The sequence below is a fragment of the Vulpes vulpes genome, chromosome 2 (genome assembly GCF_048418805.1).
Source record: "Vulpes vulpes isolate BD-2025 chromosome 2, VulVul3, whole genome shotgun sequence".
Classification (NCBI taxonomy): domain Eukaryota; kingdom Metazoa; phylum Chordata; class Mammalia; order Carnivora; family Canidae; genus Vulpes; species Vulpes vulpes.
Genome location: NC_132781.1, coordinates 18315468 through 18343439, shown reverse-complemented (window position 1 = coordinate 18343439; position 27972 = coordinate 18315468). Strand labels below are relative to the sequence as shown.

Here is a 27972-nt window from a genome sequence, read left to right as displayed (position 1 = left end):
GTCCACAGTGCTAGTGCGGGGCATTTCAGATCAACACGCTTTATTATATTAAGCACCAACGGCCAGTCAGGCTCTGCAGCAGGAACACAGAGATGGATGAGACACAGTCCCTGCCCTCAAGTGGCTTACAGTCTAGGAGAGACCAACCAGCTTTCGGCTGATTACAGTTCTGTGGGTTAAACTAAAACATGGAGGGAGTAGTCCCCAGGGCACCTGACCCAGCCTGGGGCTTCGGATGGTGCTTGAGCTGGGGGTTACCCAGCTGTAGAAAAACTAAAGGTATTCTAGGTGAGGGAACAGCACACCAAAGGCACAGAGGCAAGAAACAGCCTGGTGCATGTGGACTACTGAGTTCAGGACGCAGAGGACACGGAGTGGGAGGCAACTGGTGGCAGGTGGTGAGTGGGTGTGGGGAATGCTTGAGAAATGCCACGGGTTGGGGGGCAGTGGGTCAGCCCACAGGAGGCCCCGCCACAGCAGTACTTACAGCGGGGGCCTCACTGCATCTTGCAGAGGGCTTCAACCTGGGGGAGAATGCTGTCCCAAGGTGGTGGCCCTTGGTCCAAAATGATTTCCCCGGTCCAGGAAGCAGGTGTGGGTCATGATGGGGCATGGGCTTGGAGACGGTTCAAGCCCAGGGAGCCGCCCAGCTTTGAACACTGCCGTTGGCCACTGAGACCGTGTTCCTCACCTGTACCCCCAAGAAGTTTACAACAATTTCATACCACTGCTTTCGTGCCCCATCGTGGATACCATTCTGTGGGTGGCTCCAGAGGGAGGAGCCCTAGGGAAGGTGGGGAGGAGTGCCACTGACAGGGCTGTTCCTCTGCCTCAGACAGGATATACTTCAAAGAAGGGTCACCCCAGTACCATGCTCAGCCCAGATTTAGAGAGAGAAAGAGAGAGAGTTGACAGGCTTGTGCCTCAGCCTCTAAGATTGAGGCCCGGGGCCTTCCGCATTGGGAGAGGCCAGCTAGGGGGAAGGCAGGAGGTAGCGGGTAAGCAGGTAGAGGAGGCTGGCAATGCCCACTAGACCAGTCAGGACCCCGAGCCGCAGCGGCAGGTAGTCCAGGGAGCGCTCCAGCTCGGCATACAGGAGCAGGACCTGGCGTTTGGTGGAGCTCCACTCCCCCGAGTTGTCCAGGACGTGGTGGGCCATGAGGACTTTGTCCTTCAGGGGCAGCTGGGCCTCGATCCGGGCCTCCGCGTCCTTCCGGGTCAGGCTGTTCCGCCGCATCAGCCGCGCCAGCTGGGTGTCCCGGTCACTGAGGACAGGATAGGAGGGCTTCTCAGGCACCGTGGGCCCTGGCTTCCCTCCCACTGGCAAGTCATGGGGGTGGGCGGCCCCTTCCCTCAAATCTCTGGGGTCCACAGCTAGGGAGGGAGGCTGCTCCCACCTCACCCCATGCTTTGTGAGGACCCTAGTAGCACCATGGGCCCTGGAAGCCCCTTCATATCCACAGGAGGGGGAAGGGCTGCAGCAGGTGCTCTCTGCCGTCTGGGGTCTCTCTGCCTCACCATAGCTGCGATTTCCCAGTTACAAGATGGGAAGACTTGGTCATCTGGCATCAGCTACATCCTGGGTCCCTGGATGGGTGACCTTTACTGGAAGGCCTGTGCCTGCAAGCCAGTCGCTTCCTGTAGTTCCCCTGGGGCTGGGGCCTGCTGCATCCAAAAGAGCTTCCTGAGCCACCACAGAGACCCCTCTCCTTCCCTCTCACCCCGAGCCCTGGACGTGCACAGCCAAGACAGTGGCTGCTGTAGCTGATGCCACTAACAGAGTGGGACAGGCCAGCCCCAAGGTGCTTCCCCTTGGAGCAAGGACTTGAGAGCCAGATCTGGTCCTCGGGACAGGACAAAGCGCTGCGGATTAAGCCAGACACCACCCTGACTCCCAACTCTGAAGGGGATTCAAAAGAATAGGTCATTTGCCCACTCTGATATTACCATTTAGATCCTTCCTTGGCAAATTTCTTGTCTTTCCTTTGGCTACACAGGACCGCTGGGCTGTCCTCTGGAAGGGGGTCATCTCTCACCTCTCTCTAGTTCTGTGGCTACCTGAGCCCCTTGGGGGGAACAAGAGGTAGTGGGCTGTGGCAGCTGTCCTTAGCCATCTGGGGTCTGTCTGCTTTGCACCTAGGCCTGAGCTCCCCCCACTGTGAGATGAGAGGATCTGATCACTATAGTTCGGTCTCCTTTTAGGTGTGGCCTAGACCAGAGGCCCTCTGGGCATGTGAAGACACACCTTCCAAGGACAGATACAACCTGAACACTAGTCAATTCCAATGCCGTTCAGAAGAGAATGTTCCAGAAAAATCATTTCTGGCTGGCTGATCAGAGAAGGCCTGATAGAAGCATGGTATCTATACCGGCCTTAAAAAGTAGGCTGGACTTCTTATTTCATTTGTTATGGGGAGGGGACAGCATCCTGTCAAGGTCATGGGGCCAATCCTGGCCTAACTAAAAACAAAGACTGAATAATCTGGGGCTGAGGAAATCTGGGAGACCAAACGGAGTTGTCTTAGGGCCACCTGTGAGGGTGCAGCCTTCAGAAGGTGTGGCCTAGACCAGAGGGCTTCCTGGAACATGAAAGTAGAGCTCCTGGACAGCCCTTTCTGGACTCAGAGAGAATCCCACATGGTTAGCTCAAGGACTGATGCTAATTGTGGTAACAGGATTTTTACCCAAACACTTGCCCTGCAATTGGCAAATTTCTCAAATGTGAATAATCTAATCCTATTATGGTATAGTCACATCTTGGTAAATGCACTAGGGATATTCTAATAGTTAAAGGAATAGTTAAAGGAATCCATATTATTTCAAATGCACTAGGGATAGTCTAATAGTTAAAGGAATCCATGAGGGTATCTTTAGTATTGTACAGTGTGGATCCCTTTTATGAAAAGCAAATAATCACTCATTCACATGTCTCTGGCCTCTCTCTTGAGTCTGAAAGTGGGGCATGAGCAGCACCCAGGATTTGGGCAGAGGTTCCTCTGGCTAGTGAGCAGGCCTGGAGGATCTCCTGCAGAACAAGCCAAATCCATGGAACCCAATGTACCTGCCAGAAGCCATAGCTCTCTCTGCTCTTAGTGAACAGACCAAGCTGGAAGGAAAGTACAGCAAGGCAGGGCAGGCATGGGGTTGTCTGGTGACTGCAGATGCAACCGGTGTTCTCACCTCTGCTGGAAGATCCCCCCTACCACACCCTTTTGTGATCCTTGGTGCAAAGTTCCAATGGTATTAAGACTCCACGGCCAAGTCTTCATGGAGTGTGGTTGGCCTCAGAGGCCAGTCTTCACAGGGAATAAGAAAGCCAGAAGGGTCGTGGGTTTACACGGGAGACACGGGCCAGCGGAGGAGCTATCAGGATGCCTGAGTCCCTTAAGAAGGCTCAGCAGATTCAGACTGGGATTAAAAGGCAGCCCTCAGGGGGGTAAGCTGCGAGGGTGGGCAGGGTGAAGCTCAGGGCATGAGCACTGTAGTGTGCTAGGAGCCTCCCACGCACCAGTCTCTGGAGAGCCACCCTGTGCCCAAAATACCCACAGAGCCAAGGGCCCACCTCTGTGTCTGTCGTACTTGTGGGTGGCATCCAGGAAGTTTCTGGGAGGCACAGACACCCTACATCCTCATCTACTCTTTCACCTCACTGGGACTGTGACTCATTTTCTGACAGTTTGATCTGGCTCTGTTTGCCAAACCTGGCGTCTGGTTTGCTCCATGTCCCGAGGGGTTCTGAGAATAAAGCTCCTTCCTTAGTTGGACTCTGACAGTACCCTCCTGGCAACTATCTATTCATTGGTGCTGCCGGTGGGTGACCCTGGACACCCCCTCAAGCAACTCCCTCCTCCAGTTTCTCTTCTGTAATGCAGAAGTATAAGCTCCTGCCCTAAACATCTCATGCTGAAAGGTAAACTGAGTGAAGTAATAAGTGCGGGAGCTTCCTGGAAAGGTAGGATGTGCTACAGGAAGGAAAAGGATCAAGTGATTAATAACATGGTAGCTCAGGGCACCTGGGCCGAAGTGCCCCCAGTGGCCAGCAGGGGGAGCCCTTCCCAAGCAACTAGAGAAGCCTGGGGCCCTTCACTTCTCAGACCTGCTTGGGGGCCTATCTGGGTCAGGCACAGAAGTGGTGCCTATAGGTTCTGGACACAGCCGCCCAAAGCCCCCAAACCTCCTAGTCGCCCCGTGGGGTAAGGGCAAAGTGATTTCTCAGGCATGTGTTTTACTCCAGGGGTCCACCTTCCCAGTCTTGGGCAGGCTGGGCCATGACACACACTCACCAGTACACCACCACGGTGTGCTTCATGTACTTGAGCAGCTTCTTGGTCTCGAACAGCAGGGGAATATCCAGAATCACATAGCGGTATCCTTGGAAGAAGCCAGGAAACCCACAGTTCAATTCTGCAAGCAAACACTAAGGACTGCATGTCAGCTTAGGGGACGGAATTGAAGCCACTGGCCCCTACCATTGAGAGCTCCCTAGCACAGGGGGAGACCCTGCCAGGATAGGCCTAACGCTAGCCATTTCCAATGCCATTCAGATCAGACTGCTGCAGGGAGTCATTCCTGCCTCAATGATCAGGGAAGACCTTGCAGGAGGGATGACATTTGTACTGGCCTTGAAATGCAGGTAGGGCTTCTTATATTTGGACATGTTTGGAGGTGAGGGTTCCGGGAATGGGGAACTCAGGTTGTGGAGGTCTTGCACAATGGGAGGCAAAGCTGGGGAGGTGAGCAGGGCAGGCACAAAAGGTTGATTTCACCTTGATCTTGAACATAAAGAATTATTTGTGAGCAAGGAAATGACACGGTCAGAGTTGGAGGAGGCTGGGAAGTTTCCAGGAGGAACTGGGCCCTTTCTGCCCTCCTTCACCCATCTTTGCTCAAAGAAACCCAAGAAACAAAAATAGAAGTGTGGTCCCCTGCTGAAGAAGAGTCCCGCATGGCTATCTCTACAAGCTCCTCATGAAAGATTCCTGTGGGGGTGGCAGCAGTAGCCCCAGAAGGAAAGAGGTTGTTCCTCTGTGTCAGAAGCAGGCCTCCAGCCAGGGATTGCAGGGACAGGTCTGGAGGTAGTGGGTGGTGGTGACTAATAAAATATAAGTCACTCTGGTGTGGTAAAAGGCACTGGCTGGCCCTCCCACTACAAGCTGAGGCCAGTTGAAGGTGGCACCCTGACCCACGATGACAGGACGAGTCCCTGGGTTACCCGCCCCCCCAACATACCACGGGCTCTACAGTCCTAGTTCTCTTTGGGCCAGTGTCTCCCGCATATGTGTAAAAAGCTGGCAGGGGTCCCAGAGCCATGAAGGAAAGGGGTGGGCACTGCTTCTGCCCAGAGATGCCTGCCTGGCTTGAATGGTAACCCACCGTCAACACTTCTGGCCACAGGGCCAGACATACATCGCACCAGTTCCAGGGGTGTTGCAGGGAAGCTGGCACTCTGGGTGATGCAGGGAACCAGGCTGAGCACCCAAGCTATGGGGTTTCCTGCTCCCCAGAATCTGCTGCTCAGGAAGCCCCAGAAAAACCTTCAGTTGAATGAGGGGGTTGGAGAATGGGCTCTGGTTACATGCCTGGCTCTGCAGCCCCCCACTTTCCCACCATGTAACTTTGTGCCCCTGAACCAACCTCATCTGTGAGTGAAGGCTACCTCCCTCCCAGGAACACAATAAGGATCAAACAAGCGAAGGCATGTAAACCACTCAGCACCTCACTCAGACACTTCCAGCAGCTCCCTAAATGATGGTTATTATTACTACCGGTCCCTGGAAGAAGCGGGGGGGCACAGTTCCAGTTTCCCCACTTCCTTCCCGGCTCAGAACAGAAGCCAAGACCAGACCCTCTCTGGGCCTCTTATCTCCCTGTCCTGCCCCGCCCCACCCGTCCCAGTCCCCTCACTGTCCTTTCTCCTCGGCCCCCCTTGGGAGCTCATGGCCAGCTCTTTGGTTCACCGGCAAAGGGCTATTCAGCTGTCACATCCCTCCTGCTTGATAAGCTCTGCAAACTATCCTGACTCTATTAAGACATCCGTCTGCCTACACAGAGACCTCCCCAACAGCTGGTGATCTTATCTGACGTTTGATTATACCAACTTTGACAGTTGTATTTGTTATACTCATCAGGGAAAAGCTGGGACTGTGGAAGCCACAGCTGTCGTCCCCATTTTTCACCTTATCGAGCTGAAAAGAGCTTTCTGGCTTTTATTTAAGTGGTGGTGGTTGGGGAGAGGGGAGGCTGGGCGGATGACACAGCAGGAGAACTTTGGAGCGGCTGACATTATCCACTGCTTAATTTCAGAAGGGGAGAGCCACCGCCTCAAAGCCCTGCAGATGTACTTGCAACTGGCCGGGGAGCGAATGCGAAAGGGCACGATTGAAAGACAGAAGGCTTCGCTTCTGGGTGGGGGACAGATGAGGTCCTTGCACAGACACAAGAGGTAGGACAAAGGCAGGAAGAGCCCAGAGACTCTCCCTGAGGCTGGAGGGAGGGAGGGAGGGAGGTCTGCACCAAGGTCCTGAGATGCAGAGCAAGCTGGTCCAGCAGGGAGGGTGCCCGGAGCCCACTTCCACCCTGGACAGAGCCGGGGGGCGGGGGGGGGGGGGTGGTCAACACCACGGATGTCTGTCATGTTATCTCTTCTTCTGAAGGGAGGTACAGGCCAGAGGGAGATGGGTGGAGAGAGGTCCCCCAATCCACATGAGAACTTGATGTATGAGAGAATAAAATAAGGCCAGGATCACAGTACATAAGCCTTGAGAAAACCTAGAAGGCTGCCCCATACCCTCCAGGGCCAGTCTCAGCACTGTGACTGATGATGGGGAGACAAGCAGCCAGGCCTTCCATTCTGACGCCTGGGGTTGGCAGCCATATACGCCGAAGGCTGGCAGGCAGATCCACAGGGGCCCCAGGCCAGCCTCTCACCTGGTCTGAAGCCACTGCTCTCTGCTCCTCCACTGCTGGTGACTGACCTCATCTTGCACCTTATGAGGTCACCTGGACCCCAAACCATTCTAAGAACAGAATGACACCCAGGCTGTAACTTGGGAAAGGTTCTTGCCAATGGAGCACAGACCTGGCTTTTCACTCTCCCTTCTTTAAATCCCAGCACATGCCAGGCTAACTCTCCGCTGAGCCCTAGCCCCGAAGGATTCTCCTCTGCATAGGAACCCCCCACCCCCACCTGCTGCAGCTGCTGCCACAGCCCTGCACCTGTCCTGGCCATCCTGGTTTCTCCCCAGTGTCCAGTCTGCAAGTTTACTTTCAGAGGCAGCTAGACCAGCACCAAATCTGACTCTGACCATAGTTTATACCATGTGGTGATAGACAGTCACTAATGTAAACTCGGTCCCCCCAATAGCTTCTCAAGGTTGGCATTATTAGCCTCACTATGCAGAGCAGGGGCTGGCTCACTTGACAAAGTCACACGGCTGGAAGCTTTGAGGCCAGGACTTAACCTCGGGTCTCCAGACTCCATTATTCGTCAGCTGTTATTATTCCCAACCCTGCCAGAAAAATCAACTTACTTCCTGGGGATCATGTCTCAAAAGCCTCAAGTGTCTCTTCTCACTCAATTGTCAACCTCTTTAAATGCTGAGGGACATGTGCACCTTTCCTCTGGGGATTGCATGGGGCTCTGCGTGGGGGGTGCAAAGGAACAGTGTGAACTCGACAGCTGGGCCAGCCAGCTCCCCTCTTCCCTGGCCAACCTTTCTACAGAGGAGGAGGGTCCTGGCCCTGAGAGGAGAGGCCTCTGTCTCACCCCTACCCCAGGCCCTGGGTCTTACCTCGGAGGAAATACTTGAAGGTCTCCTTCATCATTTCCTTGCGGATCTCAGGGTGGGTGATGGTGTTGAGCAGATGTCGCCGGTCAGGCTGGTTAAAGATCAGGTCCCCCAGGACCTTACGATTGATGTCACCATTCTCCAGTAAGACCTCGGTGCCAAAGGCCTCCACAATGCGCCGGTGCGCAGGGTATCCTGGCTGGACGACTATGGCATGAGGAGGGGGCTGGGTCACTCTCTAGAGCCTCCAGGCCAGCCAGAGGCCCCCAAATGACTAAAGGCAAAATTATGGGGGAACCCATGGGTGCCTCTTTCAGTTGATCAAAAACCAAATGAGAAGAGGAAAAGCAGTCAGTGCACAGAACCTCTGGAGCTGGTCACTGGGTGAGGTGAAGGAGAGGGAAGAGGAAATGTTGGGGCTAGAGGGCAAGTGTGGGGCAGGAGGCAGGAAGTCAGATCAGGGCTGACGGGAAAGCCTTTCCTCCTCCGAGGCCTCGAAAGGACTTAGAAAATGGCAGAAAGGGGTGCCACCTGCCCCTCCCAACTCACCATGCCGGGCGATGACATCAACATCAATCACTGCACAGCCCAGCTGCTGGAACACCTGAATCACCGAGCTCTTGCCCGAGGCAATACCCCCTGTGAGGCCCACCAGGAACATCTTCCCAGGAAAGAGGTGGCCAGTGAGAATGCCAAACCAGGAGCCGGGGAATCACCGGAGTAGGGCACACTTGGCTGGATGGGACGGCCCACCCTGGGAATGCCAGCAGGACCTGCCTGGGGACGACAGCAGGCCTGATGTGAGTGTTGGGCCTGGGGATAAGAGGGGAAGGGGGACGGGGGGGATGGGGATAAGGGGGGGAAAGGGGACGGGGGGGCGGGGAGGGGAAGGGGGGGAAGGGGTAGGCAAAGTAATGAGAGGGAGATGGGGCCTGTCCAGGCAGAGTGGAGTTCTGAGCTTGGCAAACTCTGGATCCATCCTAAGACAGAAAACTCTTTCAAGAGAGGCCTCCAGTAGTCTTAAGAAAACATTCATAAACAAAACCAACACTGTACAAATTTAGCAATCTAAATGCTGAGTAAGCAGAACAGGGTGAGGTGCTGTTAAGCAGAGTGCTTTCTGGAGGCAGCAGTACCCTGTTGCAAATTTTGCCTAGGAAGGGGATACCTGTCTCTCTGTGGTGAACCCAAAGCACTTTCCAGATGCCCACAGAACCCCCCACTCCAGCCTTCACTTTATAGTCTGGGATACTGAGGCTCAAGGGGAAGAATGTCCTGCCTGTCCCCCCTCCCCAGCACCAGCACTGCCTGGGTGGCTACTCTACACTGAGAAGAATCCTCCCTCCTCAACCAAGAGGCCCAGATGGGGAGCTCAGAGGAAGCAGTGGCTCCATGGCCTGAGAGGCCTGAGACACAGAGGGTCTTGTCAAACTTGCTGGGGAGGAATGTGAGGGAAGGATGACAGGCTGCTGCAGCAGTAGGGGGGCGGGGGACAGGGGGTACTCTGAGTTTGGCATGGGGATGTGCAGCTCTCAGCTGGAGCAGAAGCAGAGGTCAGGCGCATGGCCCCTCAGACCCAGTTCCCCTACTTCCAATGCTGTGCGACCCTGGACAAGTGGCCTGTCTCTCTGAACCTCAGTGTTCTCATCCATAAAATGGGGGTGATGGAATCTATCTCCTAAGGCCGTTTGCAGGCTGGATGAGAAAACACATAGGAAGCCCTCCGGACACTGCCATTTCTATGGTGACTGTTCAGGAGAGGAGTGAAAAGGGAGCTGGGGGATGGAAGGGGGTTGCTGAAGTCACATTGCAAGGCATGGACACTAAAACAGATGTTCGTGAAGTTTGGGGACGTAGTCCCCATTCTCACAGCCTCAGACTATCTCACAAAGGACTTCTAAAGTCGTGGGATGCCTGGGTGGCTCAGTGGTTGAGCACCTGCCATCGGCCCAGGTTATGATCCTGGGGTTATGGGATCGAGTCCCGCATTGGGCTCCCACAGGGAGCCTACCTCTCCCTCTGCCTATGTCTCTGCTTCTCTCTCTGTGTCTCTCATGAATAAATAAATAAAGTCTAAAGAATTGTAAAGTCGTGTTACATTTTCTGGAGTAAATAGGGTTACCATGTCTCGGACTTTGCTCCCAGGCTGGAAGAAATTAAATTGAAGGCCAAGTCTCTCCCATCCTTCCCCCAGCATATCAAATCATTTCTCTAGGACCTTGAAATCTGTCATGGGAATTTTTTTTTTTTTTTTTTTTTTTTTTTGTAAAACGGCAGATTTACTGTCCTAATTACACTTTGCTTGAGCTTATACTGAAATGAGTTTGCCTCCCCTGAGGACACACCAGGTGACGAGGGAGGCACCTGCTCGTGAGGGGACCAATCCACAAGTTTAAATCTGCCCAGGTTCGTTCTCCCAGGGCAGCCAGGGAGGAGAGAGGAAAATACCCACCAGAGTCGTCATCCAAATGGAGAGACCTAACTCAATTATTAAACCATTTATGAACCATTTTCTCCTCAATCTCTGTGAGCCTGAATTCGCCCCCAGGTGGTCTCCCTCCAGTTTACACAGAGAGGACTTAAGGACAGGGTTCAGTTGTCAAAAAAAATTTTTGTTGTTGTTGTTCACTCAGCTGAAGCTTTGAAATGGAAAATCCAGCAACAGCATTGTAATCCTAGCTCCGTCCTGTTGTCCCTAAACCTGTGAGCTTACCTTTCTCTGCAAAAGACCAATCTAGAATAATGGGAGTGAGACCTGAGAACAGGCAGTGGCTGAGGGAAAGGGCAAGGGCCAATCCTCCACTGGGCCCTGGCCCCTCACTGTTGAAAGCCAAGCCACTGTCACCGGGTCACCCAATTTTGCCAGACTTGGCTGAAGGGGCCTAGAAGAGCATGTGACTCGGCTCCTGTCCACTTACAGGACCACGACCCCTCCTGAGACACACTGAATCAGAATCTCTAGTGATGAACAGTTCTGCTGTGTCACAGGTTCCTCATTTACAGTGAGGAGATTAAAGACCAGAGAGAGATGGGGACTTAGCCCAGGGCCACAGTTGTTAGTGGAGCCTGAAATGAATTCAGGGCTCCCACCTTTGAGTCTAGACTCCTGCCTTAACATACTCAGGAAATGAAAAATTAAATTATCTATACTGACAGCAAATGAGGACAGTGAATATGGCTATAGGTGAATCAATTCAGCGCCAAAGAAAAATGATTTCTAGATTATATTGGTGTTTTCCCTCTGCAGAATAGGGAGTGAGGTCTTAGGGACAGCAACCAGGGCACAGATGTAAATTCCAGGCTCAGCTCTGTCCCAGACTCTTGGGGTAACTTAATGAATATCCTCCCTTCTCTGTGCTTTGGATGACCATCTGTGGAAACAGACCAACAGCTGCTTGGCCTCTGTCAGGAAGGCCAAGGGGATAGAGGAGCACATGCCCTGGGAGACCGTGGGCCCCTGGCTGAAAGGGGCCAGACAAATAACAGCTGTTCTTGCCGTCCAGGAAGCCGTTCATAACTCATTCCTTCACTAACCACTAACAGAGCTCCTCTGTGCCTTGCAGGTCCCCATTGGGGACCTCTTGGGTAACCAAAGGAAAACTTAGGTCTTGGGCAGCCCGGGTAGCTCAGTGGTTTAGCGCCACCTTCAGCCCAGTGTGTGATCCTGGAGACCTGGGATCAAGTCCCATGTAAGGCTCCCTGCATGGAGCCTCTTCTCCCTCTGCCTGTGTCCCTGCCTCTCTCTCTCTCTCTCTCTCTCTCTCTCTCTGTGTGTCTCATGAATAAATAAATAAAATTAAAAAAAAAAAAGGAAAACTGGAGGGGGAGAGACAGTAACAAATGAAACCAGCCAAGAAGAACAGAGCACCAACAGGTGAGCCAGAGTAATCACCTGATACTCACCCTGGGCCTGGGTGCATGTGTGCACACCTGCCTGGGTGTGTGCTCACAGGCCTGCTCGTGGACCTGCCCGGGGAGGGAGCCGCAGCGAACAGGAGTCCATGTCCCCTCAAGGCTTACCAAGGAGGAAAAGAAGGCTGGGTTCCCAACTGCCCTTAAGACTCATCGAGACCTGTCTGGCAGCTCCTCCCCAGGGAGACCCATGGAGAAGCGACACCTCTGGTAACCTGTGCTCCCGACCCTCTTCCCGCTCTGGCTCAAATGTCCTTCTCCAGAATCTCCTCCTTTCCCCTCATTACACCGCCATTTACACGCAGGCAGTGGGAACTCATAGCAATTCCTAAGCCTGGCCCTGATATGAATCCCCTGTGAAACTTTAGAAAAGGTACAGAAACCCATGGATGCCTGGGTGGGTCAGTGGTTAGGCATCTGCCTTCAGCTCAGGGCATAATCCTGGAGTCCTGGGATCAAGTCCCACGTCGGGCTCTCTGCATGGAGCCTGCTTCTCCCTCTGCCTATTTCTCTGCCTCTCTGCATCTAATGAATAAATAAATAAAATCTTAAAAAAAAAAAAAGGTACAGAAACCCAGCCCCAACCCTACTGTCCCAGCCAGGTGGGCACCAGAACCGCTGTTAGAATGAAAGCTTATAGACTGGAAGTCAAGCAGCCTGGGTCCCAATCTCTCTGTACTCTGCCATAAAACTGTGTGACAGTGGTAGCCTTCTCACTAGCCTGGCTCAGGGTGGTACGAGTGCTCCATAAATGACAAAAAGCTGATTCCCCCAAATGCCTGCCCCTGTCTGATCCTATCTCCACACCTGTAAGGGAGGAGCTGATGCTCACAGGGCCATGAGGCACACTGGGTCTTCCTTCCTTCCTTCTGTGGGGCAGCACTTCGCAGAGCTGTCAGATGTTCTCCTGGGGACAAATGAGTGACAAGACCACTGGTGGCCCAGGAAACCTCCTCCTCAATACCAAAAGCTGTTCCCAGAGCCAGCTTGGCTGGAGGAGGAAGGACAGCACTGAGTCCCATGGTAACAGAGAAAAGCTAATGCCCAGCACAGGAGAATGGAAGCTGGATTCTGGGAAATAATCCCAGGCCTGGCCTCATCAGCCAAGGCGGGACTCTAGTCCCAAGGGTGCCACATCCAAATCCTTTCTTCTCCCTCATTCTCCCTGTTGGCAGAAGGACAGCAGGGTATAAAGAAAAGGGTAGGGACTCTTATGAATAAATAAATAAAATCTTTAAAAAAAGGTGGGGGCACTGTGGCTCAGAGGTTGAGCATCTGCCTTTGGCTCAGGTAGTGATCCCAGGGATCCTGGGACCAAGACCTGCATCAGGCTCCCCACAGGGAGCCTGCTTCTCCCTCTGCCTGTGTCTCTGCCTCTCTCTGTGTCTCTCATGAATAAATAAAATCTTAAAAAAGAAAAGAAAAGGGTAGGGACTTGAATCAGAGTGAAGTCTGCAGGCTATTAAGTAAGGATCTAATTTTTAAAAATATTTTATTTATTTATTCATGAGAAACAGAGAGAGAGAGAGAGAGAGAGAGAGAGGCAGAGGGAGAAGCAGGCTCCATGCAGGGAGCCCCACACAGGACTCGATCCCGGGTCTCCAGGATCAGGCCCTGGGCTATAGGCAGCGCTAAACCGCTGAGCCACCGGACTGCCCTAAGGATCCAATTCTATCGTGCTCTGTAAGTGGTGGGTCCCTCTCGTTGAGCTTCCCCAAACCGCCTTTCATTTTTTACCTCTTAGGCCCCAACAGCGCTGAGAAGACAAAGAAAAAACATTCAAGGAATAATAGTCTTGGGGCACCTGGCTGGATTGGTCAGTGGTGCGTGTGACTCTTGGTCTCAGGGTTGTAAATTTGAGTCCCACAGTGGGTATAGAGATTACTTAAAAATAAAATCTTAAGGGGATCCCTGGGTGGCGCAGCAGTTTGGCGCCTGCCTTTGGCCCAGGGCGCGATCCTGGAGACCCGGGATCGAATCCCACATCGGGCTCCTGGTGCATGGAGGCTGCTTCTCCCTCCGCCTGTGTCTCTGCCTCTCTCTCTCTCTCTGTGACTATCATAAATAAAAATAAATAAATAAATAATAAATAAAAATAAAATCTTAAAAAAAAAGTACCTCTGGAATTTTCTCTGGCAGTGCTTCTTAGGGAAAAATGAGAGTGGCCTGCTTCATGGGCCTCTAGACAAAAAGCCCCCCTGGCCCTTGCTGTCTGACCTCGTTCCGACTCTACTAGGCCCACCCTACAAACCTAAGTCCCATCGCCCTGCACCCACTTTTCCAGGGACCTCTTAACTAGATCCTCCAGTCCCTGTCTGGCTTCTCCCAAAATGGCCAGGGTCAGTGGACTTCTTCTGATGTCACTCCCCTGCTTAAAACTTTCACTGCCTTCTTCCCTCTCCTCCTATCCTCCACAGAGGTCTCTGGGCCCCATGTGACCTACCCACCTTCGACCCCTCTGCTCCTCACCCCCCAGTCAAGGAATCTGGTCCATGCCTGGTGTGCCTTGCACACTTCCTCTCTGTCCCTAAATATGCAGGCTCTCTCCCACCTCAGAGCTTCCGTGTATTATGCTGTTCCCTCTGTACTAGGCTCACTTCCTGACTAACCCTCCTAGATTTATTTTACATTCAGCCAGTCAGGCACCAGGCACTGCTTAAAACAAGAGTGCCTCCCCCTTCAAAGCAAAGTCTACACTCAATCGGTTGTGTGTGTGTGGGGGGGGTTTGCTAAAGACATATAATAAGCTCATGATATGTGTGGTGATGTTAGTGGGGGAGCATATCAAGAGCAATGAGGGTTGTTGTCTTTTTTTTTAATGATATTTATTTATTTATTTATTTATTTATTTATTTATTTATTTGAGAGAGTGAGTGAGCATGTGCACAAGTTGGGGAAAGCGGTACAGGGAGAGGCAGAGACTCTCAAGCAGACTCCAAGCTGAGCGCAGAGCCCAACGCAGGGCTCGATCTCATGATGCCGAGAGATCATGACCTGAGCCAAAACCAAGAGTCAGATGCTTAACCAACTGAGCCACCCAGGCACCGCAGGGGGTTGTTGTTTTAAATCAGGACCAGAGAGGTTTAAGTGAAGGCCTGAAAGTAGCAAGAGGGGACATCATAGCTCCACTCAAAGCAGCTTTGTCCATCCTCCAACTCAAATCAGGCCCCTGACCTCTCTGAATCATTCTTTTCCTTCCCTGTACCCATTGTTTGTGTGACTGTTTTCAACATGCTAGATAAGCTCCATGAGGCCATGAGCCATGTCATCTGCAACCCTTTGTCTCCAGCACCTAGCATAGTGTCCAATGTCTATCCATCAAGTACCAGGTAAGTGATACTGGTCAAGTTACTTAACCTCTTGTTGACTCAGTTTATTCATCTGTGAAATGGAGCTAATGGCACTTACCCTGAGTTGCTGTGAAGAGTAGAGCTCATACATATAAAGTGTTTGCTTCTAAGTGCCTGGCATGCACTAAAAACTCAGTGCATTATTAGTTATGATAAAGTGTTTGAAAGCTCATTATAGAATGAACGACTGAATAGCTCCATGACCCATGAAGGGGAGAGAAAATACTTGGGGTCATACTCTCCTGTCAGTGGCAAAGAGGGTGCTGGAACCAACCTCCCAGCCTGCTCCCTTTTCCATGAGAACATGCTGCCTGAGGATAGTATATCCCTCCTGAAAAAAAAAAAAAAAAAAAAGGAAATAAACACAATCCCCAATGGGTTAAATAAAATAAGAAATTGATACTTGAATGGACATGCTTTCTTTTCTCCCTTGGGAAAGCTCAGGACTTAACTTGGAAGCAAGTTCTGTTGCTTTGCATCTCCTAATCAACAGCCCCAACCTGCTTGTAGGGGTGAGGGGCACAGGACCTGGCTCTCTCATTATCTTGCAGCTTCCTTTCCTCCTCTTCTGGCAGCCTCCCAGGATTTCACACTGGGCATACCTGACCTGCCAGATGATTCTCCTTCGAATTGTTTTCCAAAGGGGATGTATCCATTTTGCTCCAATGATCAATATAATCATTCATGAAAACGAGTCATTCCCTTCCTTGGGACCCAATTATTTTCTCGTGGAACCAGTGGTTGCAAAAATATATTGTTTTCCAGTTAACTAGTAAGTGCTATTTTTATCTATGCTTTCCCCACTCCTAATCTTTCATTATTGGGGAGAGGCTGCTGTTTAAACCTCAGTCCAAGTTCTTATCTGCAACACCTATTAAGTCACTACCTCCTCCAAGCTGCCAATTACATGGAGGAAGCCACAAGAGAAAGTGTCAACGCTAAATACCCCCTCCCTTCTCCCTCACTGACACCAAGGGAAGGGGAGGGAACAGGTCACTCCTCTCAAGTACTCTCTAAGCATAAACCATCAGTCCAGGGGCAGGGAGGTGGGATGCACTGGACGTCTCTGCTGGTGCTTGTGCAGCAGGATCACAGGGAATGCCAACTGTCGGGGGCTTCAGAGTCACAAGGGCCTCAGCTGAGATCTCAGCTCTGTCCCTTAACTAACTGTGTGGCATTGGGCAACTTTGGCATTGTAGGGCTTATTTCCTTGCATATAAAATATAATTAATAGGGACTACTCATGGGTTTGTCAAGATTGAATGAGGTGACATATGTCATGGTCACCTCATCTTCTTCAACTCAGGTTGTTACTCGTCACAGTCATTGCAAACTACTCCACTTCCCCCAAAGGACACTTTTGCCCTCTCAGTTGCTCAGGCCAAAAACTTCTGTGACTCCTCTTCTTCATCCCACTCCACTAGCGCCCCCTGCTGGCCGTTGTCCCTGCAGCCTTCACAATCCACGGGGACCAGGCTGGGCCCTTCTACCACAGTCTTGCTCCTGGATTACCTCAGTCGCTTCCGAGAAATTTCCTTGCTGCCATCTTTGCTTCCCAATCGTCTGCTCCTGATACAGGAGCTACTGTGAACCTTTAAAAATGCAAGCCAATCATTTCACCCCTTTGCTCAAAACCCTCCAAGGGTTCCTCTCTCACGTAGAACATGAGCCAAGCCCTTACAGGGTCCTACAGGTGCTTCATGATGGATGCAGGCATCCCTGTTCCCAGCACCTTCTACCACTCTCCCCCTTGATTTCAGCCCTCCAGACACACTGGCCACCTTGCTGCTCCTTGACTATGTTGAGCATACTCCCACTTGGGTCTGTGGATATACTGATCCTTCCACATGGAAAGCTCTTCCCCCCGAGGCTGCATGGCTTACTCCCTCCTCTGCCTGACCATCACCCTATCAGAGATTGCCCTGAATATATAAAATAGCACCCTCATCTCACTCTCTAGTCTCCTTGCTGTTCTACTTCTCTTCAAAGCATTTACCAACTTATCACCACCCAACGTATTACATATCTACTTTATCTATTTTTTATCTATTGTAATCTGCTTCACTCCAGAATCTGGGCACTACTGTATCCAAGGTGCTAAGAACAGGGCTTGACAAGTAGAAGGCCCTCAAAAACATCTGGTGAATGAGTACATAAAGCACACAGAAAAATGTCCAGCTCAAAGTAAGCAGGAACTCAACATTAACTATTTTATTTTTAAATTTTTATTTATTATTTTTAAAGATTTTATTTATTTCACAAAGAAAGAAAGAAAGAGTACATGCCCATGAGCTGGGTGAGGGAGAAGCAGACTCTGCTGAGTATGGAGCCGATGTAGGGCTAAATGGCAGGGCTCAACACAGGCTTGATCCCAGGACCTGAGGTCATGATGTGAGCTGAGGTCAGATGCTTAACCAACTGGGCCATTCAGGTGTCCCTCAAAATGGACTATTTTAAAATAACAGCATATCTGTTTCAGAAAACCTACTACGAGAACCACAAAACCTTTTCCACATCACTTCCCACCTCTACATTTCTGGGCTAACAATATCTTGGGCTCACAGATGAGGAAACTAATGCAGAGAGTGCCTAGGAAGGTGAGGTTTCCAGAAGGCTGAACACTAGAGTATAAGAGTATCTGCCCATGGGGCACCTGGTGGCTCAGTTGGTTAAGTGGCCAACCAACTCTTGGTTTTGGCTGGGGTCATGGTCTTAGGGTCCCGGGATGGAGCACTGTGTGGTGGTGGGGGGGCACTCTGGCTCAGTGCAGTCTATAGAGTCTACTTGGGACTCTTTCCCTCTTCTTCTCCCTCCCCTTCTGATCCTCCCACTTGTGTGCACACTTGGGCATACTTTCGCATATAAATAAATACTGTCTTAAAAAAAAAAAAAAGACTAGATGCCCACCATTTGAGCACTATGTGCCAGGGACATTCCCTCATCCAGTCTGATCAGCACAGTGAAGTCAGTTCTTTGGTTTATGCCCATTCTAAAGGTGAGGAAATGAAAGCTAAAAGAAGTTAGATATTTGTCCATGGTAGTCCCAGGACGCCTGGGGCATGCTTGAAGATCTTCCAATGGGCACAAAGGCACAGTTTAGGAGGAATAAATTTCCAAATCAATGCTCACTGCCTCTATCAACAGGAACAGACCAGCTTGGGAGTGTGCCTGCATCCTCTCCTTTCCCAGGTCCTACTTCACCCTCTTCTAACTCCCAGGTTTCCAAGAAAGGCACAACTACCCACTCATGCCAAATCTTACTAAGGTGCATTGTCCCTAGTGCAAGATTTCTCTGGCACCATAAAGGGGCACTAGGAAACATCAGTATTCATGCTAAGGATGTGCCTGCCTACAGTGACAGTGTAACAAATCTTCCTGCTGAGTCAGGTGGTTTCCAAATCTTTGCCTTCAATAAAGTTCAAGGAGGACCTAAAAGAACTGTCTGCTGGCAGGTCATTAATAATTGATTTCAATGACAGATCACTGATTTTTTTTGGCCCATAACTCAGAGTGTTCAAAGAATTGAGTACTATTACCACAACAAAATGCCTTCAAGTCCTGTGTATTTATTTACACGAACCAGCTTTTTCAGCGCTCATAGCCATGAATAAAAGCTCTTCTGATTCTTTTTTTCTACTGATTCTTTAAAAAGTTCCATTCAGCTTATTAAGAGAAGCATTTCAAATAAAACTTAAGTTTGACAATTGATCAAAACCAGTTGTTTTGATCAATTATACATTTTGCAGTTATAAAAACACAATCCAAGAGATTGTTTAATATTATGACCACATTTTTCAAAAATGTTTCAGTTTTAATATACATTTTTGTTGTTTGTTGCAGAGAAGTAGGACTATATACCAAAGGCTTTCAAGCATAAAATGTATCATACTAGAAAAAGATTCTGAGGAGGAAATTAGGTGGAAATATAAGTTGAAGGAGAAAAAAAAACAGCAATGTAAAAAAATTCAAAGGTTAAACTGGTTTGCATATTTTCCAAAGGATGAGGGAAATCAAATCACCAAGGTATTGAGATTCCATTGCACAGATTCACATGCCTAATATAAAAGTTTCATTTTTAAAGAGTCAGTATTTACAATTAACCAAAACTCATAATCTTTGCAAATTTCAGAGAAAATTTTTAGCTATTTAAAAAGTTGCCAGTGGGTAGTTTTCAAAACACACCAAAGTTCACTGCTTGCCTGTCTTCAGTTACCAGCCCTAATCTTTTCTCCTAAGGCAAGGCACCAAGAAAGGATTTGAACCCTTTAAACATATTACTCAGGAGGACAGATTCAGACCTTGCACAAGACAGAAGAGGATCCAGTGGAATTTACGGCACTTCGAAGAGACAACCACCCCAACCGGCCTGTCTACTTTCTATTCATCAGTCAGAGCTCTAGTATTTCAACATTTCCCCAAAACCTAGGTCGGCACCCTGCCAGATACATCTGATTTATTTAGGTAAAACCAGCCATCACCCTCCCCTCAATCCATATTCAAAGACTTCCATTTCCTCATCTTTAAAATTAGGATTTAATGTCAAGGTTCATTCGGGTGATTACTTTCCCATAGCTAAGGGAGAAATAAAACTTCATAAGCAAACCCAACGACAGAGGCGCCAATGTCTCCATTTAGGAACCTGGGGGAAGGAAGAAAAGTAGGCAGACATGCCATCCTCTTTCCTAATGGGTGGGTGGGAATCCCATGCTGCCACCCAGGCCCGGGGGGAAAGAGGTGTCTTCTCTTAAAATTTTATAACCGGTCCAGCCTCTGGGGAAAAGGTAAGGGGAGGCGAAGCCTTCTGAAAAGTGGAGATGATCACTCAGCGAAACAGAAGTACCCAGCGAAGCACTTTTAATTCACTCTATGAGATAGGTACCATTCCCGTTTTCCAGATGAGCAAACTGAGAGTCGGAAAGGTACGCGAGTTGACAGAAATGGAAAGGGGGGAGGTTAGATTCAAAAATAAAAGAGATCTGGGCAGCCCGGGTGGCTCAGCGGCTTAGCGCCGCCTGCAGCCCGGTATGTGATCCTGGAGGCCGGGAATCGAGTCCCACGTCGGGCTCCCTGCATGGAGCCTGCTTCTCCCTCTGCCTGTGTCTCTCTCTGTGGCTACCATGAATAAATAAATAAATATTTAAAAAAATAAATAAGATCTGACCACAGAGTTCTGAGTCCTAGTGGCTTTGGACCGAACCTGCCTGTATCTGCAACCACCTTTCTCATTTCCACAGCTGTAAAACAGGGAAGGTAACACCTCGCTTAGCCGGGGTGCCGTCAAGGCGGATGAGCCACGGATGCCAGGGCGTTTAGCCCAGGGGCTGCTACATAGTACGTGCTCAACAAATTGCAGCCGAGGTTTGAAACGAGGCGCACACCGCCTCGTCCCATCGCGCTGCATGGCCCGTGCGCCTCGGCGGGGTTCCGAGCGCCCGGAGCCGGGCCGCGGGGCCTCCGGTGGACCCTGCCCGCTGGACCGCAACGAGCAGAGCACCCCTGGGGCGCCCCGCTCCCGCCCACCCCCTCCCCCGGGTCCGGCCGTGGCCAGCGTCCCGCGCGCTACGTACCGCCTCTGACCCAGCCTGCGCCGCCGCCGCTCGCCCAATCGCAGAGACGCTTACTGGGTGGCTCCCGGCGGGCGGGCGGGGCCCCGGGAGCGGGCGCACGTGGACCGGACTTCCGGCCGGCGGAGAGGGTGGGCGGGGAGCCCCGAGGCCTCCGCGCGCGCCGTTTTTCCGCCTTCCGAGCGGGAGCCCTCCCTAGCGGGGGAAAAAACCGGGACTGTATTTTCCCGTTGAGGCCTTGGCCATCGCTAGCTGTGCACCGCCTGGCGGTGGCTACGGCAGGTAACTGAGCGCCTTCAACCTGCCGGGTCCTAAGAACATTCGGTGGGTTCATTGAATCTCCCCAGTACTTGGGGTGGAGACGGTCACCGTCCCTGTTTCACACAAGAGGAAACTGGCTTTGAGAGGTTACGGTCCGTTTGCTCTGTTACAGTGTCAGTTAGAGCCCAGCAAGTGACTTAGCCTCTCACCCCCTCTCCTCTATTAAAGGGGGGTGATCGCCACTCTGCCGTTTGTTGAAAGCATTAGAAATACATAAAAATATCTAATGGTGCCTCACATATAGTAGGTGGTACTTAATTACCCCGCTTCCTTTCCCTCTCCCTAACCTGTACCTCTGCTTTGTGCTTCCTTTAGGGTAGGAAGCTTGCCTTATCTTCACCGCCAGTGTCCCCAGTGCCTAAAACAGTGCCCGGCAGCGTAGGGATCCCATACATTGAAAAATGAAGTAATTCAACATCTTTCTCTAACCACTCCGGGCCCTGAAACCCTTCTCCTTAATGTCAACAGCACTGGCTGTCATCGCCCAATATACAGGCTTGCATCTCATGGTCAAAGGGCCCATTTTGTCCAAACACCAATCCAGGATTTGAATCTCCATATCATCCCTGCGGTCTAATCTTGACCATGCCCGGTGTCAGGGAACTGTCTTTCATGAGAGCTTCATACTGTTCAAACTTGAAGTCCAGGCCTGGCAGTAAGAGAGTTTGTCCTTAGGTAATACAATATCTCCCCTAGTTCTAATCTGAGGGATCATGCAGGACAATTATAATTCCTATTCCATAAGGCCAGATCTAACGGCCTGGTTCCCGTCTTGCACGAAACAACTGACATAACCTAGCTTTCGGGTTCTCAACCTTTTCCCTACTCATGTCAGAGAAATACACAACTCCCATCAGTAACCCTGGCGGCCATGGTAATGACTGGGATGGGAAGATACCCTCCCCTGTCTCAAATTATCAAGCTCTTTTAGGGGCATATTGTTAGGAAACCCCTGCAGATAGATGATCTGCTTTCCCCACACACACCCTTACAGTATTATGAGCATTGGCGTACAGGCCGGGACCTTATCTTTAAAGTAGGTGTCCTTGTGGTCCAGTGGGCTAACAGCAGCTGCTCTACATCTCTGCTGGGATGATCCCAGAGGAAAGGATGATGCAGAGCCTTCAACCCAGGCACATCTTAGGAGCGGAAGCTCCATCTTGGCAGTTTGGAAGTGATGCCATCAAGGTTTTCAGCTCAAACACATATCCTCCTTTAGTGATGGCAATAACAGACTGGCTCTGGCTGCTTACACGGTCTCACTTCATCCTGACAATGACCTGCATTTCAGTCACCTCGGTGTCCTTGGCATTAAGCACGATGCATGGAATATAGTGCTGCTTCAAGTTGTTTGATGAACAACCCTCTGAGTCCATTAGAAGAGATGACTCCTTTGACTCCTGGGGCTTTGACTCTTGGTTCTTAAAATTAAACTTACTTTCCCTATGTTTATTTTAAATAAATATTAATATGCAATTAAATTTATGCCATACCTTACAAATACCATTAATATTTATCCTTTATTAAACAGCTTCAAAAAAAAAAAAAAAAAACCCCAGACACCTCCCATAGGTTGTCACCAGCTAGAAGATAAAGTCCAAACTTCTTAGCCTGAAACTTAAGGCCTTCTTGTGACCTGGCCCCAATCACCCCTCGAGACCTATGTCTCACTGTATGTTCTCCCTTGGGAAAGGCCAAGAAGGGAAGCAATCTAGTTATTGCACAGACTTTGTGTTAAAATATCAGGTTCAAGTCTGAATTCACCCTAACTAGCAGTGAAACTTTGGACTAATCACTGAGCTTCTTGTTTTGTCATTGTAAAATGGGAGTAACACCTGACCTGCTAATTGCATAGCGTCAAACAAGACACTTGATGGTGATCAAATAAACAATGTACTAGCATATTTTGTGAGCAATAAACACTATACAAACACAATAGGTCACCATGCTGTTCCTGCCTCTGCCCTTTACCTGTAACATTTCCACATCTGAAGCTTTTAACCCTTCTTTCTCACCATTCATTCATACATTAATCCAACAAATATTGAGGGCCCACTCTGTGCAGGCCCAAAGGATATAGAGGTGAGGAAAATCCAACATATTCTCTGCCTTCATGGAACAGAGGGTCTTGTGGGAGAAAATGGTTGCAAACTATATAACTGCACCAACAAAAAACGCAAAACGGTAGCTGCAATTTCAGCTCACCCATGGGGTCCACAGGGCCCCATCCTCAATTATAATGGAGGATCCGGCACTTAAGTTACCTCCAAGGCCAAGTTCAAAGTCCGCTTTCTCCAGGAAGCCCTTTCTAACAACGCAGCCCCGAAGACATGCACCCTCTGCCCCACCCTAAACTTCAGTTAACTTCTCAATCTAGCTCATTTAATCATCCCCAGTCTGGCCTTGTTATTTTGTTTTCAAGTTGCACCTCCTTTTCCCAACTCGCTCTAAGTGCCTTCTGGGCAGGGGATACCTGGCACACTTTTTCTTAAATCCCACAGATTTAAGCCAGAGAAGGCTGGACACACTGTGTTCCAGACCCATGTTTCAGGGGCTGTCATAGGAGCCCCTGAAAGAAAGCTCCAGGGGAGATAGGAAGCTGCCAAAGACCATCTCCCTGTCCCTTATTCAGAATTGAGCACTCTAGCCCTGTTCTTCAGAGAAGAAAAACTCTCTTCCTTAGGATGGTCAGGCTGCTCCCTGTTATGATCTCTCTACAACAAAAATTTTATCATCTCTCTCCCCAGCTAAAAATCTTTCAGCAGCTTCCAAGAGTCTTCAGGATAAAGCTCAACTCCCTTAGTGTGGTGTCCACATCCCTTCCTGGTCCGACTCCTGACTGCCTCTCCAGGCTCAACCTCCAAAATGCTCATATAATTCTCACTGCAGGACCTCAACAGCACCCAACTCTGCCCTCTCCCCACCCCATTTGTCTGGTTCCCCTTTGAAAACTTAGCTCAACCATCTTTCCCTTTCCCTTTCATCTTTTCCCCTGTAGAACCCCTTTCCCCAGGTTAAGGGTCCCTCCAGGCTCCTGCTACATCTGGTGTTCCCTCTCTCTGACACACTGTGCCACAAATGTCAATCTGCGTAGCTACCAACTTGTGGAGCAAAGCCAGGATGGGGACTGTGTTGTTCCATCCAGATTCTCTAGTTCCTGCCATAAAGCCTGGCAAGTGGTGAGTGCTTCAAGGTGTTGAATAAATGAATCACAACCTGGCCCATACTTTCCTAGGCCCATTAGAAGAAATGGATCTCTGATACACTGGGACTACAGCAAAGGCCTAGATCTGTGATGGATGTCATGAGAAAGTTTTTATCACAGGTAATGCTGACCTCCTGGGAAGGGAAATAATAATTTATTAGGTATTGACTGTCTTAAACACTTTACTGTTTTGCCTGCATGGTCTCATTTTACAGGTGAGGACATTGAGTCTCAGAGAGGTTAAGTGACTTGCCTAAGGTCACTTGTTAGGCAGAGGTAGAACCAGGATTTAGAACCCAGGGAGTTAAGACTCTGAAGCCTGTTCTCTTAATCACTATATTCTACTGTCTTCAGTAAAAATACTGTGAGGGGATAAAAGATGTATCTGCAAAAGTTTCCAGAATCTGCAAAAGTTTCACAGGCACATTCCTCAGCCACTCTTTGGGCCATGCTGTACCCCACTGCCTTTGTAGAATGCTTCTGCCAGAATGGGGAGGAGGGGGATAGAAAAAGCCAGCAGAGCAGATGGGAGAATCCTGCTATTTTAATGTGATGAGGCACTCAGAAAGCTGGGAGTGTTTACCTTGGAAAAAGAAGTTTAGGGAACTAGAAATCAATTGAAGAACATGTAATAATTATGTAAAAGGCAAGGATTATATGCTTCCACATTAATTGCATAAGGCAGAACTTGCCCAACTTTCCACCAATGAAAACAGTCTGAAAGTGGAAGTCTCTCTGTTATGGGGGTAGGGAGAAGGAACAAATATGAGAACTCTTGGGATCCCAAAAAACCATCCATAGACCCAACTTAGGAAATTACACTGTATTGCTTTTGATGATCATTCCCAACGTGACAATAAACTCAGAAGTAAACTTACATACTAAAATCACATGTAGCAATATTCATTTTTCGGTGGTCATTTTTAAAAAGTATCACATATACTCAATTTCTTTTAAAAATCATAACATTTAAACTTTATTACAGAGAAAGAATGGATTCTACAAAATCTAAGTGAGCATTCTAACTTGAAAGATCCTGAGAGGGGGAATTAGTGCCTTTCAGGTGCCTTTGAACTCAAATTCTCAAAGGTGCTAGATTCCAGAACTTTGGACTGGTACTTGCATTCTGAGCTTGGGCATGACAGTCACATTGCCTGCCTATCTACCTCCCAGAAAGACTCTTCACTGAGCAAAAACTGCTCAGTTTGCAGTAAAATACACAGTAATATCTTTCTTAAGCTTTGAACTGCAAGAATGACAGGGTCCACAGTGGACCCTATAATCACTCTTCCCTGGTCATGTTTCATTCACTTTTGTTCAACATCTGCCTATCAGTGAGAAAAGAAAAGACAGGGTTGGGAATTAGAACACCAGATGTGGGTTCTGGTTCTGCTACTAGGTATCGTCATTTTTTTCTTTTTTTTTTTTTTTTGCAAGTCCCAATTTTCTTCAAGTCCCCTTCCCTCCCTACTTTGCAAGGTCCCATGAGCTACAGCAGGTGGAACACGTACAAGTTAAAGCCATCTAACACACGGAATGCTTTATTATTATTATCTCTGACCTCTTCCTCAGGCCTGCAGCTGCATATAAGACATCATATCAATTGCGGTCTTGGTCTTGGGAGAGATGAGTGTGGGTGCCAGCACTCAAACTGAGTGGGTGTAAGTCAGAGATAAATGACTGGGGATTATCTGTTGTTTCGGATAATATTTACTTCTGTTCTTGCCACTGAGAAAAATGAAGCAGGACAATATTTAGCTCCCTTTTTGTTTCCCTGAGTCAAATGGGAAGGGTTTCTTCCCTGTTTCTCCCTCTTTCTACCTTGAGAGTTTCCTGATGGCAAAGACCAGTCCTTTATTTTGTGGGCACTGGCCTCAAGACTCAGGTGCAATTACTCAAACACAGGGGTGAGACCCAAGGGATTGAAGCATTTAGTCAATGCTAAAACTAGATTAAGATGTCACAATTACTTTCTAATAACTGATTTCCTTGGGTGGATGAAACAATGGGGCTTTTGTAGTATCAAAGAATTCAGAGGGCCAAAGGGGCCTACAGATCCAAATTTGTACACTGATTTTGCCACTTATTTGCTATGTGACTGTATGATTGACCACCCAATCTGGGCCACAGTTCTTTGCCTGTGCCAAAGGGTAATAATAATACAACACACTTTCTCAGCTTGTTGAGAGGATTAAATGTGATATACGAAAAGCCTCACCCCAGAGCCTGGCATAGAAGTGCTCATTAAAAAGTGGATGTGGAGAATCCTAAGGGCACTGTGTGAGCTTCGTGGAGACCAAGAAGCGGCAAAGCCTGACAGAGCAGTCAGGGCTCCTGGCTCAGGATCAGTGCTCTGCGCACCACGATCCACCGCCTCTGGAGAGGCCTCGGATTCCCAAGGAAGAGGGGCCACCTAGAGTCCCGAGTGAGGAGAGGCGGCCAGGAGCCAACCTGGCTTCTTACAGCAAAGGCTCTCCAAGAAGGCCCGACGCATTTCGGACTCCCGGTGGGTACCACCCGCAGGCCTCAGGCCTCATTACTTACCCGGGAATGGTAACGGTCCTTAACGGCAGCCAATAACGGCTCACCTGTGGCCCAAGCACTGACAAGGGCAGGCTGAGGTCAAACCTTGTATTTTGGCGCCTCATCCCGAAACCCTAAGCAAGGACCGAACTACAATTCCCAGCATGCCACGCGGCCGCCCCATCGCGGAGCGTCGGCCCCGCCAACCTTGGGGCCCCTCTTTCCTCAAAACGCGGCTGATCGCCCAGGACTTCCGGGTAGTGCTGGCCCCCAGCCAGGACAGCCCCCTTCATGATTTCTGGGTATTGTAGTCACTTTGTTCCGGTTTCGCGAGAATGAGGTGTTCCTCGTTACGGCTCCCTTCGACACAAAAACTACAAAACCCAGAATAAACCGCAAGTTCCTTTCGTCCAATAGGAACCCCCTATCTAGCGAGGCGCGGAGGCCGGCTCTCGCAACTCAAGATGGCGGACGAGAGTGAGACAGCAGTGAAGCCGCCGGCACCTCCGCTGCCGCAGATGATGGAAGGGAACGGAAACGGCCATGAGCACTGCAGCGATTGCGAGAACGAGGAGGACAACAGCTACAGCCGGGGGTAACGATATCCTCGGAGTCCAATTCCCGTCCAGTCTCCCACAACCTGGGTCTCTGGGGTGCGGGGAAGTCACCGGGAGCTTAGGGTAGCCCCACCCCCACATTCTTATTGGCGGAGACATTGGGATCCTGCCTGGCGATTGGTTGCTGTCTTTGTCATTTACCAGGGTGGGTGCTCAGTATATTAAGGGCCGGAGACATTCAATACTTTTATTATATAAAAGTTCTTCTGCGTAATGTTCCACTCGTGTGCTTCACCCGCGTTCAGGGAAAAGAGCATGTTGGACTGTGGTTTCCGATGGCACAACACGAGTCAATCTAACTACGGTTCAAAGGGAACGTTACTTAGATGTGTGAACAACGTGATTAGCAATAAACGAATAATAAAACATTTTGCTGCAGCTCACCTTCAATGAGGAAGTAAATCAGCTTGTACAAACCATAATTATGTTGTAAAATATCACTAACAGGAGAATCTCAAAATACAGACTTACCTTATAAACCCGACATGTAATTACTGTATGATAATGTTTTGATGTATACAGTGCCCGTTGTTCCAGATAATCCATAAGTTTCCTGAACAGTGTGTAATTAGATCTTCCAGGATCTTCCCTCTATTAACTTTGTGAAATAGCCTCAAAGCTTCAAGAAATTGAGTGATGGTGCATCTTAGGGATTGGAACTGGTTTTAATACTGTATCTCCTGTACTTCAGAG

At 49.7% G+C, this 27972-nt stretch overlaps 2 protein-coding genes across 5 annotated transcripts in view; one reads left to right on the top strand and one right to left on the bottom strand.

The window, feature by feature from the left end:
- Positions 1-23: 23 nt before the first annotated feature.
- DCAKD (dephospho-CoA kinase domain containing) lies at positions 24-26896 on the bottom strand. Of its 4 annotated transcripts, none has more exons than XM_025986881.2 (5): positions 26684-26896; positions 8337-8564; positions 7791-7994; positions 4284-4371; positions 24-1265 (listed from the first exon to the last, which is right to left on the bottom strand). In XM_025986881.2, exons 2-5 carry the CDS (start codon positions 8446-8448, stop codon positions 974-976), a joined length of 696 nt encoding a protein of 231 aa, XP_025842666.2. In that variant the 5' UTR covers positions 8449-8564; positions 26684-26896; the 3' UTR covers positions 24-973. The 4 variants fall into 4 exon arrangements, with proteins under 4 accessions (XP_025842666.2, XP_025842668.2, XP_025842667.2 ...); XM_025986883.2 differs by having other exon boundaries at positions 8337-8560; positions 26684-26872; XM_025986882.2 differs by lacking the exon at positions 26684-26896 and adding an exon at positions 20617-20709.
- The window catches only part of NMT1 (N-myristoyltransferase 1), a 34599-nt gene continuing 33458 nt past the window's right edge, over positions 26832-27972 (top strand). The window contains exon 1 of the mRNA XM_025986880.2: positions 26832-27257. Coding sequence (XP_025842665.2) covers positions 27127-27257 — 131 coding nt within the window. The 5' untranslated portion in view covers positions 26832-27126. The remainder of the gene's footprint in view (positions 27258-27972) is intronic.

Excerpts from the sequence above, each read along its gene's own strand:
- DCAKD (XM_025986881.2), bottom strand. The coding sequence starts at position 8,448 with ATGTTCCTGGTGGGCCTCACAGGGGGTATTGCCTCGGGCAAGAGCTCG. Across the intron at positions 7,995-8,336 it reads TGATGTCATCGCCCGGCATG|TCGTCCAGCCAGGATACCCT; the intron begins GTGAGTTGGGAG and ends CTCATGCCATAG. Across the intron at positions 1,266-4,283 it reads CACACCGTGGTGGTGTACTG|TGACCGGGACACCCAGCTGG; the intron begins GTGAGTGTGTGT and ends TCCTGTCCTCAG.